Genomic DNA, 15,273 nt, shown 5'->3' with positions numbered 1-15,273 from the left:
AGCTGTGGTTTCTGCACATAATCAGGTCACAACATCCACAAAATCAGTTTACATCCCAGCATTCAGAATCAATAACTGGGCCCATTGCTTTACAAGAGAAATAGAATGTGAAGATGGGTTTGCCCAGGAAGTGGGAGAATTGGGATGGATATAACCAATGCATACATGTCTAAAATTGTAAAAGAGTAAATAAAAGATAGGTAAGTCATTCAGACAGACAACAAATAATTTATTGAGAGCTAATCTGTGTTCACTACTTGATAGGTATTAAATGAGAATTTCTGGAACCCCACAAGAATGGGCATAGGAGACACAAAAATGGTAATCTCTTGAGCCATTGAAGTGGGACATGCTCTTCTCAAAACATGTGGAGCTTCATAGTTGTAAGGCACAGAGACAAACTAATTTGGGTATCTCTTTGGTGCATGAAACTCTTGGAGTTTAGTTCCATCTATCCAGGTTTTGAGTTAAAAAAAAATAAAGCTGCTCCCAACTCATGATACCCTAAATTTCCATAAACTAGATAGTGGTTAGAAGTAGGCTCCTTAAAGCACACAATCCTCAAATGTTGCTCCATAATATATTTAAAAGCAAGAAAGGATGTTAACCCTGAAAAACACAAAAGAGAATAATCTCAGTTAGAAGTAGAATTGCTCTAAAATTATCCAGTCTTATCTGTGGGGGCAACTGTTTCATATGTACGTGAATATAAATATAGAAATATACTATAAGCATAAACATTAAAATGCTAAACACAGTTGTCCTTCTTTGCAATTCACTGAGTTTAACTAGTTATGTGAGCATCTTTAGGAGAGGTGAATTAAAGGAGGATGGGCCATTTATCATGAGTACAGCATGAAAAAATATGGTTAATTTTATCTGTCAACTAGAAACAATATGAAAACCATCTAGGAAGAGAGTCTCAGTTTGGGATTGTCAGACCAGGTTGACCTATAGATTTTTCTTGATTATACTGACTGACGTATAAATAACCACCCACCATGGGTAGCACCAATTCCTAGAAATGTGATTCTAAACTGTGTAAGAATGGTCAGTGTGTTGAGCAATGCATATGTGCTTTAATTTGTTGCTCTCTGCTGCTGAATGTGAATGTAATGTGGCAAATTCTCTCAAAATCTTCCTGCCATGACTTCCCTGATGATAAATTGTTATCTGGAACTTTGAGACAAAATAAACTTTTTTTCTATTAAGTTGCTTTTGTGAAGGTATTGTCAAAGAAACTGAAATTAAGACAGACCCATTTGACCAAGTATTTGGTATGCACTAAGTGAATAGTGAGGTTACAGCATGAAGTTATGTTAAGGTAAAAATTGATACAAAATCATTGAATGATATATATATATATATATATATATATATATATATATATATATAATGTTTTGAGATATATATATATATATATATATATATATATATATATATATATATATATATCCCAGAATTCTAATATGACAGGCAATATGTGGTATTTGTACTTCTGTGTCTGGATTATTTCACTTAATAATGATTTCAAGTTCTAACCATGTTTCTAAAAAAATTATTCCATTTTCTTTTTGTTTATGGAAGAAAAAAACCTCATCTCTCATAGTTAATATTTACTGTCTACATGAAAGATTCTGGAATCAGAAGCCTCTGGTCATGCCTGTGAGGGATCATCTACCTTACATTAACTGAAATGTGAAGCCCCACTCTTTGTATTGTAGTATCATTCCAATAGCTAGGAGATAAGAGTGAATAAAAAGGAGAAAGTGAGCCAAGCATCAGCTTTCATTTCTCTGCTTCCTGATTGTGGGTGCCATGTGACCAGCTGCCCCATTCTCCTAATGCTGATCTCTTTACCATAATGGATTAAACCATTGAACTTTGACAAAATAAATCCTTCCTTCTTTATGTTGCATTTGCTGAGTATTGGGTACTGGCAACAAAAAAAAAGTAGCTAAGACATCTTCTTAGCCTAATCCACCAACCTGTGACTTAACAACTAAGCTTGTCATAGAACTAGGGAATGTAAACTATCACATTCTCTGACATCCTCACTGGTCATTGATTAGGATAAAATTATTAGCATGTATATTCTCTTTGTATCTGCTAATGTCACCCTATTTAGGTTGCACAGTTAATAAGTGGTAAATTTTGGGCTGCAAACCCAGGGATCCTGGCCCCAACATTCCCATCCTACAATCCCCACAGTGAGCCCACTTAGCAGCCAGCAGTATTGACACAAGTTTTGTTCAGCAGATGTGCCCCTTCTAATCAGTAACAGTGAGAAATGTATTGTCCCTTACCATCTTGGAAGTAGATGGCATAGATGACAGTAAAATCCCAGAAGTCTGGGAATGGGAGCTAAGATCAGTCTTCCTGGTTAGAAGTTTCCTGTATTCATCTCGTACCTGGAGATGGAGACAAGTGAAAGCAAAGTAAACCAGGCTGGGAAATGGCCCAGTCATTAAGTTTGCTATATATACAACATGAATTCCTAAGTTTTGGATCTCCAAGCACCCACATTTAAAAATAAAAAATCAGTATGGTGCTTAGCCTTAAACAAGACCTACATCAACCAACACACAAAAGGCCAAGGAATATCATAGAAAAGAAGTTAGAAAGAATGAAAGATCTGGAAGAGATAAGGGGTACTATAAAGTGCTGTCTTCTGGCCATGGCATGTCCATCACACTCATGAACTCATGGTAGCTATTGGTACCTGCACAAGATCAAGTCAACCAAATTCTAGTATGTATTTGGTAGAAGACTTCTAGGCTCCACCCCTTATTGAAAATTTATTGGAAGTTGATAGTTTCTGACATATAAAGAATCATTCTTTTCTGGGAATATGCTCTAATAAATAGCTCCACATTTGTGCATATATGGAAAACACTAACTGGACTTAGTAGGGTTTTTGAAGTCATGAAATATGATATTGGTTGGGGATCATGTTAAGAGAAATATATAGAATCTGGTGGAGAGGAATGGGAGTAGGTACAATAATATTCCATTGTATATATGTGCTAAATTCTCAAGAATAAAGAAAATTTGGTAGTGGGTACCAACATGGCTGCACACACCAGAAATCCCACTTCTAGGGAGGTAGAAATAGGAGAACACTTTCTGAGGCCTGATGGCTGACCAGTATAGATCAATTAATATTTCAAGCTCATGGAAATATCCTATCTCAAAGATGGAAGAGCTTGAGCGAAGACTTAGTGCCTTAAGAGTCTCCTCTATTTGTGTGAAGGACCCAACTTCAGTTCTAAACAAACATGTCAGGAGGAGGCTCATGAACACCTACAACTTTAGCTCTAGGGGATCCAGCACTTTCTTCTGGCACTACATGCACTACACTCATATGCATAGAAGAGGTGAAACATTCTTCTGAAAATACCATCTGCCTTGAAAGACATTGAACTTTTTCTAGACATTGCTACAAAGCTAATAATATATCTTGAAATAATCTAAGATTATGTGTTCAGTCTTCTATCCTGACATGTGCTCAGCATGTATACTATAACCTATTTTAAGAGAACAATGTAATCAACATTACTGTGCCTTCAATTATTCAGGATATCAGGTTTTTTTTAAAATCTAAGCCATTTAATTATATGTCCTTCAATATCCCTGGCCCTGCACAATGTATGTGGGGTATGGGAGGGAGTGATCATTTGCTGAGAGCAACAAACAATTTGAAAGCAACCTGAAACAAAACAAATGTCCCATAAATGCAGGAAGCAACATCTGTAAACAGTTTGATAAGCTCTGCAGCAGTTTAGGATGTTCTTCTGGGTCAACTATGGCCAGTAAAATAATTTCTTCCCTGGTAAAACTCTGTCAAATTTTTCTGAAAATAATTTCTTATCCCTTTTCTATGTTGTGTTTTCTGTGCTATTCAATAAACACAGGGCAATCCCTTTATTAGACAGTGACACAACTGATAGATAACACACACAGGCAATTCATTCAAACAAATCTGACAAACACCACATGCTAGACAAATAGGCTACAGGCCACAGACTATGCACACACAGAAGGCACAGGAGGAGAAGTGGGGAATTTACAATTTGGCTATTTCCCATTCAAACTGCTCCATGAAGAGATTCCACACATATACACAACAATTTTATTTAAATAAAATACTAGAGATGTGATAAAGAAAGATTTTCAATGTCTGTGCCTAGCCAAGAGCACAGGTATGAATTCACACATATAGCACATAACACACAAAACACATACCCACAAATGCATGCAATATACAAAGTGCATGCACACACACACACCCCACAGTCCTAGATATGAGAGTAGGTCTGCTACAAGCACGTGTAGTAGGTGGTTCTATTCAGAGAAACAAATTCAAGTAGGCAACAACTGCATACCTGGCGGTTGAGCAGACAGTGAATGAGGAAGATGAAGGCCCCCTGCAAACTGTTGATAATGGTGAAAAGGTATGCCATGATGCCTGCCAAGGGGCCAATCTGGAAAATGCCCAGCACCCAAGAGCAGCCCAAGATAAAAATCTGGGCAATGGCTTTGAAGGTCAGCAACCTGGAAGATAAATGTTTACAAAATGAATTGTCTTGAGAGCTGGTATGGTCTCCATGGAGACCTGGCACTGTCAGAAGATGATATCATATGGGTGATAAAGACAGAGTAAAATTTGCTGTCTCAAGTCCTATAGGCAATTAAAATGCTGTTGTCCACAAGTACACATATATTCAAAGATGTGTGGAAGTGTACGTTGAATAGATTTTTGGTTAGCAATGATCAGCTGGAAAGGCCCATGTAGATCTCATGTGAGTGGAAAACATGTGGTTATAAAATACTGAGGTTCTTTCACTGAGGCAAATTCATGATGTTGAGTACAAAAGCTGTGAGTCAGTGGCTTTAAGTACACTCACACATCTTACAACCATCACTACTATATAGTTCTTAGTGCTTTTGACTCTCTTAAAAATGAAATAGACACATACATGAAAAATGGTATGCAGGCAAAGCAATCATTCTCACCCTCTTCCTAAGGAAGACAATTACCATATTCATCAAAATATGAATGAAGAGAATAAGTATAGATAAATATAGGGTAGATCAGATTTGGTTAAAATCAGTTAATGGACATACTAGAGAATAAAAACATAAATGTAGCCCTTCCTCCCTGTCCGTTCTGTTGGGAAGACTGCTAGCTAGTCTGCTCTCTTAGAAACACCATATCCTGAGCCATCCCAGAAGATCTGCTGCAATAATGGTAACTGACACCACAGTCTGAGGTATCCCAGGAGATCGGCTACACACCAGGCAACTGAGCAACTGATTGCCAACTTGTCTGCTCCTCTGAAGACATCACAGCTTGAAAGCATCCCAGAAGAGAAGCTCCTTTGTACACAGGGCAACTGGACAACAGACACCACAGTCTAAAGACTTCCTGGGGGCTCTGTGGCATGTAGCGCAACTTACCCAAAAGACTGAAAACCTCCCTAGAATTCTGCTACACACAGGGAAACTGAAACCACAGTTTGTAGGCCCCCCTGGAGAACATCTTCACACAGGACAACAGCCTAACTACTCCTCTGAAGATCCAACAGTCTGAAAGCCTCCCAGGAAATCTACTGAAGCCAGGGCAACAGATCAGCAGCCTCTCTACCCCTCTAAAGAGCCCTGAGTTGGAAGGCCAGGGCAGCAGGCCTATCAGGAGACCTGAAGCAAGCTGGAGACAAAAGAGGCAGACTCCAGACAGAGTCACACAGACCAGCAAACACCAGATAGAGAGGAAAGTGCAAGACATAAGCAACAAAATTATACCAGACTTCTCAACAGAGATGCTAAAAGCTAGAAGATCCTGGGCAGATGTCATACAGACGCTAAGAGAACAAAAATGCCAGCCCAGACTACTATACCCAGTAAAATTCTCAATTACCATGGATGGAGGAAACACAATATTTCATGACAAAACCAAATTTACACAATATCTTTCCACAAATTCAGCCCTACAAAGGGTAATAGATGGAAAATTCTAACACAAGGAAAGAAACTACAACCTAGAAAAAGCAAGAAAGGAATCTTTCAACAAATCAAAAGGAAGATAATAAGATAAAAACATAATTCTACCTCTAACAACAAAAATAGCAGGAAGTAACAATCACTTTTCCTTAATATCTCTGAACATCAATAAACTAAATTCTCCCAATTAAAAAAACAGACTAATGGATTGGATATGTATACAGGATGCAACATGTCACTACATACATAAAATTCACCTCAGTGACACAGACACTCCCTCAGAGTAAAAGGCTAAAAAAATTTTTTCCGAACAAATGGTTCCAAGAAACAAACTGGAGTAGCCATTCTAATTTCAAATAAAATTGACATTCAACCAAAACTTATCAAAAAAAAGATTTAAAAGGACACTTAATACTCATCAAAAGAAATATCTACCAAGATGAAATCTCAGTTCTGAACATCTATGCTTTAAATGCAAGGGCACCCACATTTTTTAGTGACATAGATGATCATCATTTTATTGTCTTGGAGCCAGGATACTTTTAAGTTTTGAATTTTGAATCAAATATAACTTAAAGACATAGCATAAGGCTACTAATATAAAACTTCTGAGAGTAAATAATTTTTAGCACAAAGGTCTTTGTATTGGAGTGTAAACCATAACACATAAAACATGCATGTAATTTAGATTTATGAGACTCTGCAGTAAATTTCTAATATTATACAGAATCATTAAATTTAAATCAAATCTAAAGTATAAAGGTGAACATTTATACACCAAGACATTTAGTAGTTTAAGCAATAAGGGGAGCTTTTACATGTCCACATCACCATAGTAACAAATTCTCTCCAGTGATAAACAATATATGAGTTCCTAAATTTAGTAATATTTAGATATGGTTATGGTTTTGATTGACTAAATGAAAAATATAAATCCTTCAATCAAAAGAAAAATAAGTTTTAATGTTACATATAATGTAGATATTAGAGAGATTCCATCAACAAAAATAACATGCCAGTCCATTCATGATCTCAGCAATACAGAGTAGCATTTCACATGAAATGGGAACACAAAGCAACATTTGTAATCAACTACATGTTTGCATTAAGAATCAGCTGTGAGGAGAGTAATAACAAAATGACTTTTAGAAGATTTCTGCAACACAATAATATGGTTTCCTTTGAGTATAATAGAGAAAGTACTAGACTTCTGTTCATACATACATATATGTTTAACTAAACCTAATGTGTTGAAAATATATAAGTACAATAAACAAAAGCATTTTAATTTTCAATAACATAAATAAAAGCAAAGACAAATTTCATTTCTTTTTTTGTTGGTTCGTTTGACACTTTATCATAAACTTTTTTAAAAAAACTATTTAAAAATGAGGTATACAGCTGAACAAAAAATTCTCAACTGAGGAAACTCAAATGGCCAAGAAGCACTTAAAGAAATGTTCAGCATCCTTAAGTCATCAGGGAAATACAAATCAAAACAACCCTGAAATTCCACCTCACACCAGTCAGAATGGCTAAGGTCAAAAACTCGGGTGATAGTTATCTGGCATCATCAGAACCCAGTTCTCCAAGATAGCAAGTCCTAAACACCCCATCAAACTGGAAAAGCAAATTAGAAAATTAAAATCATTTTTCATGATGATGATAGAGGACTTTAAAGAGGACATAAACAACTCCCTTAAAGAAATACAGGAGAACACAGGTAAACAGGTAGAAGCTCCTAAAGAAAAAACAAAAAAAAAAATCCCTTAAAGAATTGCAAGAAAACACAACCGAACAGGTGAAGGAATTAAACAAAATCATCCAGGATCTAAAAATGGAAGTAGAAACAATAAAGAAATCTCAAAGGAAGACTACCCTTCAGATAGAAAATCTAGGAAAGAGGTCAGGAGTCATAGATGCAAGCATCACCAACAGAATACAAGAGATAGAAGAGATAATCTCATGTGCAGAAGATACCATGAAAAACATTGACACAACTGTCAAAGAAAATGCAAAATGCAAAATGATCCTAACCTAAAACATGCAGAAAATCCAGGACAAAATGAGAGGGCCAAACCTAAGGATAATAGGTATGGATGAGAGTGAAGATTCCCAACTTAAACGGCCAGTAAGTATCTTCAACACAAGTATAGAAGAAAACTTCCCTAGCCTAAAAAAAGAAATGCCCATAAGCATACATTAAGCCTACAGAATGCCAAATAGACTAGACCAGAAAAGAAATACCTCCCATCACATAATAATCAAAACACCAAATGCACAAAACACAGAAAGAATGTTAAATGCAGTAAGGGGAAAAAAACAAGTAACATATAAAGGCAAACCTATCAGAATTACACCAGACTTCTCACCAGAGATTATAAAAGGCAGAAGATCCTGGACTGATAACCTACAGATCCTGAGAGAACACAAATGCCAGCCCAGACTACTGTACCCAGCAAAACTCTCAATCACTCTAGATGGAGAAACCAAGATATTCCATGACAAAACCAAATTTACACACTATCTTCCCACAAATCCACCACTTCAAAGGGTAATTGATGGAAAACTCCAACACAAGGAGGGAAATGACAACCTAGAAAAAGCAAGGAAGTAATATTCCAACAACCCCAAAAGAAGATAGCTACACAAACATAATTCCACCTCTAATAACAAAAATAACAGGAAGCAACTATCATTTTTCCTTAATATCTCTTAAAATCAATGGACTCAATTCTCCAATAAAAAGACAGACTATCAGACTGGATATATAAACAGGACCCAGAATTTTGCTGCATACAGGAAGCACACCTCAGTGACAAAGACAGACACTACCTCAGAGTAAAAGGATGGAAAACAATTTTCCAAGCAAATGGTCTCAAACAAGCTGCAGTGGCCATTTTAATATCAAATACTTTCAACCAAAAGTAATCAAAAAAGATAAGGAAAGATATTTCATACTCATCAAAAGAAAAATCTACCAAGATGAACTCTCAATTCTGAACATCTATGGTCGAAATACAAGGGCACCCACGTACATAAAAGAAACTTTACTAAACCTCAAAGCACACATTGCACCTCACACAATAATAGTGGGGGATTTCAACACTCCACTCTCAGCAATGGACAGATCATGGAAACAGAAACTAAACAGAGACACAATGAAATTAACAGAAGTAATAAACCAAATGGATTTAACAGATATCTATAGAACATTTCATCCCAAAACAAAAGAATATGCCTTTTTCTCAGCACCTCATGGTACCGTCTCCAAAGTAGACCATATAATTGGTCACAAATCAGGCCTCAACAGATACAAAAAGATTGAAATAATCCCTTGCATCCTATGAGACCACCAAGGACTAAAGCTGTTCTTTAATAATGACAAAAACAGTGGAAAGCCCACTACACGAGGAAACTGAACAATGCTCTACTCAATGATGACTTGGTTAAGGAAAAAATAAACAAAGAAATTAAAGACTTTTTAGAATTTAATGAAAATGAGGACACATCATACCAAAGCTTATGGGACACAATGAAAGCACTGCTAAGAGGAAAACTCATAGCTCTAAGTGCCTACAAAGAGAAACTGGAGAGAGCCGACACTAACAACTTGACATCACACCTGAAAGCACCAGAACAAAAAGAAGCAAATACACCCAAGAGGAGTAGATGCCAGGAAATAATGAAACTCAGGGCTGAAATCAACCAAGAAGAAACAGAAAGAACTATACAAAGTATCAACAAAACCAGGAGCTGGTTCTTTGAGAAAATCAACATGATACATAAACCCTTAGCCAGACTAACCAAAGGGCACAGAGACAGTATGCAAATTAATAAAATTAGAACTGAAAAGGGAGACATAACAACAGAAACAGAGGAAATTTTTTTAAATCATCAGATCCTACTACAAAAAACTATACTGAACAAAACTGGAAAATCTGGATGAAATGGACAATTTTCTAGACAGATACCAGGTACCAAAGTTAAATCAGGAGCAGATAAACCATCTAAACAGTCCCATAACCCCAAAAGAAACAGCTTCAGTCATTAAAAGTCTCCCTACCAAAAAGCCCAGGACCAGATGGTTTTAGTACAGAATTCTATCAGACCTTTAAGGAAGACCTAATATCAATTCTCTTCAAACTATTCTACAAAATAGAAACAGAAGAAATATTACCCAATTCATTCTATGAAGCCACAATTATGTGCATACCTAAACCACACAAAGACAGAAGAAAGAAAGTTTCAGATCAATCTCCCTTATGAATATCGATGCAAAAATACTCAAGAAAATCCTCACAAACTAAATCCAAAAATACATCAAAACAGTCATCCATCATGATCAAGTAGGCTTTCCCCCAGGAATGGATGGTTCAATATACAGAAATGCATCAATGTAATCGACTATATAAACAAATTCAAAGAAAAACCACATTATCATCTCACTGGATGCTGAGAAAGCATTTGACAAAATTCAACATCTCTTCATGGTAAAAGTCTTGGAAAGATCAGGAATTCAAGGCCCATACCTTAACATAGTAAAAGCAATATACAGCAAACCAGTAGCCAACATCAAACTAAATAAAGAGAAACTTGAAGCAATCCCACTAAGATCATCGACTAAACAAGGCTGCCCACTCTCTCCCTACGTATTTAATATAGTACTGGAAGTCTTAGCTGGAGCAACTAGACAACAAAAGGAAGTCAAAAGGATACAAATAGGAAAGGAAGAAGTCAAATTTTCATTATTTGAAGATGATATGATAGTGACCCTAAAACTTCCACTACAGAACTCCTAAACCTGGTAAACAACTTCAGCAAAGTGGCTGGATATAAAATCAACTCAAACAAATTAGTAGCCTTCCTCTACTCAAAGGATTAAACAGACTGAGAAAGAAATTAGGGAAATGACACCCTTCACAATAGTCACAGATAATATAAAATACCTTGGTGGGAATCTAACCAAGCAAGTGAAAGATTTGTATGACAAGAACTTCAAGTCTCTGAAGAAAGAAATCAAAGCTCTCAGAAGATGGAAAGATCTCTCATGCTCATGGATTGGCAGGATTAATTAGTAAAAATGGCCATCTTGCCAAAACCAATATACAGAATCAATGCAAGCCCCATCAAAATTCTAAATCAATTCTTCATAGAGATAAAAAGAGCAATATGCAAATTCATTTGGAATAACAAAATAACCAGTATAGGATAAACTGTTCGTAACAAAAAAAGAACTTCTGGGAGAATCACCATCCCTAACCTCAAACTGTACTACAGAACAATAGTGAAAATGGCATGGTATGGGTACAGAGACAGGCAAGAAGATCAATGGAATAGAATTGAAGATCCAGGAATGAACCCACACACCTATGATCTAAAACTTTCCAGTGGCAAAAGGAGAGCATTTTCAAGAAATGATGCTGGTTCAACTGGAGGTCAGCATGTAGAAGAATGCAAATCAATCCATTTTTATCCCCTTGTACAAAGCTCAAGTCCAAGTGGATAAAAGACCTTCACATAAAAAGAGATACACTGAAACAAATAGAAGAGAAGGTGGGGAAGAACATCCAATACTTGGGCACAGGGGAAAAGTTCCTGAACAGAACACCAATGGCTTATGCTCTAAGATCAAGAATTGACAAATGGGACCTCATAAAATTGAAAAGCTTCTGTAAGGCAAAGGACACTCAATAAGACAAAACGGCAACCAACAGATTGGGAAAATATCTTTACCAATCCCACATCAGATAAATGGCTAATATCCAATATATACAAACAACTCAAGTAATTAGACTGTAGACAACCAAATAACCCTATTAAAAATGGGGTACAGAGCTAAACAAAGAATTCTCAACTGAGGAAACTCAAATGGCCAAGAAGCACCTAAAGAAATGTTCAACATCCTTAGTCATCGGGGAAATGCAAATGAAAACAACCCTGAGATTCCACCTCACACCAGTCAGAATGGCTAAGATCAAAAACTCGGGTGATAGTAGATGCCGGTGAGGATGTGGAGAAAGAGGAACACTCCTCCATTGTTGGTGCAATTGTAAGATGGTGCAGCCCCTCTCAAAATCAGTCTGATGGTTCCTCAGAAAATTGGACATAGCATTACCTGAAGACCCAGCTACACCACTCCTGGGCATATACCCAGAAGATGCTCCAACATATAATAAGGACATATGCTCCACTATGTTCATAGCAGTCTTATTTATAATAGCCAGAAGCTGGAAAGATCCCAGATGTCCTTCAACAGAGGAATGAATACAAAAAAATGTGGTACATTTACACAATAGAGTATTACTCAGCTATAAAAGAACACAGAGTTCTTCCTCTTTTTATGAAAGAAAAGAGAGTGGGATGTTGGGCCATGGAAGTGTATCCTGACTCTTGGGTTGTGGGTGTTTGGCCACACCCCCAGAACCCGGGCTCCTGACAAGAGGTCTAATCTCCATTCAACCTGCACCCTTCAGTCAGGTAGGGCACAGGTGGAGGGCATGATTAACAGACTTCAGGCCCTAGAGAGATTTACATACTAATGAGGTACCTTAAGGCTAGAGTGTGGAGCCAATTAAGCATTCCTCCCCAGCCCCTCCCCCCTCTTTCCCTCACTATTTAACTAAGGTCTGCCCTGGGTTTTTTTGGGGGGGTGCATCCAGATCCATCCATCATCTGCCATGACATTAAAGCCTCTAAAAACCCATGGACTTTCTCGTGTGTTGGGGCCACACTGTAAGGAACCATGGAGCCACAGCAGTCAGGCCTAACTTCCCCCTGGAGGAACCCAGAATGTTCCCAGCCAACTACCCACAGCCTGGAGTGAGGAACCTTGCTTTCTCCAGCCACAATTACCTACACATATGTATGTGTGCATTTGTAAGTATGTATGTGAGTTCATGTGTGTGCATGTGGGTCCATGTATGCTTATGTCCATGAGTATGTGTATGCATGTGCATGTATGTTCCTGTTTGTGTGTGTGCTTGTGTGTCCATGCATGTGTATGTCCATGTTTGTATGTGTGCATGTATAAGTAAATTTGTCTATATTTGTGTATGTGCATTATGCATGTGTATCTATGTTTGTGTGAGGGTACTCACACTGAATGTATCAACATTTGTGATCCATGAAAGGCTCAGTGTCCCCAGCAATTATAGCAATGTTTTATTAGCTACCTAAAGTGAACCATATCAGTATCTCCTTTCTACAAATGAAGAAAGTGAAACTTGTAGAGGTCCTATATATGCAGCATAATGTCATACAGATAATAAAGAAGATCAATGGAGCGGGAAGTTTGACATCTGGAGTCTTCTAATCTATGCAACCCTCATCCTTTCTCTGTAATGAAAATACAAAAAGTGATCAGACTGGGAGGTGGCTCAGTGAGTGAAGTGCTTAGTGCACAAATATGAAGATCTGAGTTCAAGTCCTGAGAACCCACATAAACCAAGTGCATATAACATGAACATTTGTAATACCAGTGCCTCTGAGGTGAGATGAGAGGAGGATACAAAAGAGTAGAGACCAATACCCAAGGTGTCCTCTGACCCTTACACATGTGTCATGGCATGCATGCACCTGCACATGAACATGATATATAGAGAAAGCTGGGAGAGTAGTGAGGCTTTGTGGGAAGAAGAAAGGGAATGAGTAAAGGTGAGAAAGAGACTACTGTACCTCGTGTCCTTGAGTTTAGAAACATCTGAGCTGACACTGCAGAGCTTCTGCCTCAGCACCCACAGTGTCCAGGCAAGGAGGACAGAGTTGATCTGTAAGGATAAGCAGAGGGTATGTAGACAAGATACATAGACTAACCATGACCAGTCCATCTACACATTGAAATATGGCCTCTAGTAACCCATCCTCAATTGCAATCTTGGATTCATCAGGCCTGAATAGCCTGGACTTGATACCTATCCAACAGTTACCCAGCTGATGCCTCTTCTTCCAATTTAGGTTGGACAGCAGAAAGTCAGCATCACCACTGATGGACCCCATAGGACACCCCACTTGTAGTTAGCCAACCTGCTACTTTGTGCAATAGCATTCAAAGCCCATTTCTTAAGCAATGAAACTCCCTGACTGCTTCTGAGTCTATAATGTGAATGATGATAAGGCTTACCTCTGCTATTATACTATAGCTATCTTGCAACAAATTGTTCTTTCTTGTTCCCATGTAGATATTTTTATTTCCACCAGCTATTTCCCATCATTTCAGTTAGAACTGAAACCAATGTTGATGTCATAGACTATGACCCAGAACAGACGGTTCCTTCTCTTCAAAGGTGTTCCCTCAGCCTTCTGAAAGTGGTGTAATGGTTGATATTAACTGTCAACACCTAGGAAAGAAGCCTCCAGGAACACCAGTAAGGGACTGTCTAAGGTGAGTAAGGTTAGTCTATGAGTATGCATGTAGAGGATTATCTTGATTAGTGGAAAGACGCAGCCATTGTGAGTGGTACCATACCCTATGCAAAGTCTTATAAGAGTAGACAGAGTGAGCTAAGCACAGTGCATAAATTCATTGCTTGTTGCTCTTGAATATGAGTGAAATGTAATGGATTTCTTTGAGTTCTTTTAGTCTTGAATTCTCACAGTGATTGGATATACCTTAGAACTCTGACCCATATAAACTCTTTCTCCCTTAAGTTGCTTTGGTCAGGATTCTGGGGGAGGAGAAAGATTAGAACATAATTATATTCATTTCCCCCTTTTTGTCCTTCTTCCAAACCTTCCAATATATGCCTCCTTGCTTTCTTTAAAATCCATGGCCTCTGTTTTCATTGTTATTATATACACGTATGTATATGTATATATGTATTATATACATATATATTCCTAAACGCAACCTGCTTAGTCTGTATAATATTACTTGTATGATTTCAGAAATGACCATTTGGTATTGGATAACCAATTGATAAGCTCTTTCTTGGCAATAAAATTACTATACTTAAGGCTTGGGGAAAATCATGGAAGAGAGAACAAAAAAATATTCTAGAAGCCAGACTATCAGGGATTTTGTTGTGAGATTATATTTCCTAACAATGTCAGGAGTTATACCCTGAAAGCCTCAACATGACTGAAGAAACATAGGGTGGACAAAAGCAATAGCAATAGACGTATCAGAGTGGATAAAGGAAAGACCGTGAGGCTTCAACCCTACACAAAGAATAACAGACAACCCAGGATTGCTATGAATGGGAGACATTGGCAGTGCATTTTATCACAGGAACAGGGACAGAAACTAAGGCAATAGGACTCACATAAACC

The 15,273-nt window shown here is 37.5% G+C and overlaps 1 protein-coding gene across 1 annotated transcript in view; it reads right to left on the bottom strand.

Annotated features, from left to right (window-relative positions):
- Positions 1-208: 208 nt before the first annotated feature.
- Positions 209-15,273, bottom strand: part of Adgre1 (adhesion G protein-coupled receptor E1) — a 115,022-nt gene continuing 99,957 nt past the window's right edge. Inside the window, exons 19-22 of the mRNA XM_076932044.1 lie at positions 13,681-13,772; positions 4,386-4,554; positions 2,307-2,411; positions 209-609 (exon numbers count right to left, since the gene is read on the bottom strand). Coding sequence (XP_076788159.1) covers positions 604-609; positions 2,307-2,411; positions 4,386-4,554; positions 13,681-13,772 — 372 coding nt within the window. The 3' untranslated portion in view covers positions 209-603. The remainder of the gene's footprint in view (positions 610-2,306; positions 2,412-4,385; positions 4,555-13,680; positions 13,773-15,273) is intronic.

This window comes from Arvicanthis niloticus, chromosome 3 (genome assembly GCF_011762505.2).
Source record: "Arvicanthis niloticus isolate mArvNil1 chromosome 3, mArvNil1.pat.X, whole genome shotgun sequence".
Taxonomy (NCBI): Eukaryota; Metazoa; Chordata; class Mammalia; order Rodentia; family Muridae; genus Arvicanthis; species Arvicanthis niloticus.
The sequence above is the reverse complement of the archived record's forward strand: the minus strand, read 5'-3'. Positions and strand labels throughout refer to the sequence as shown.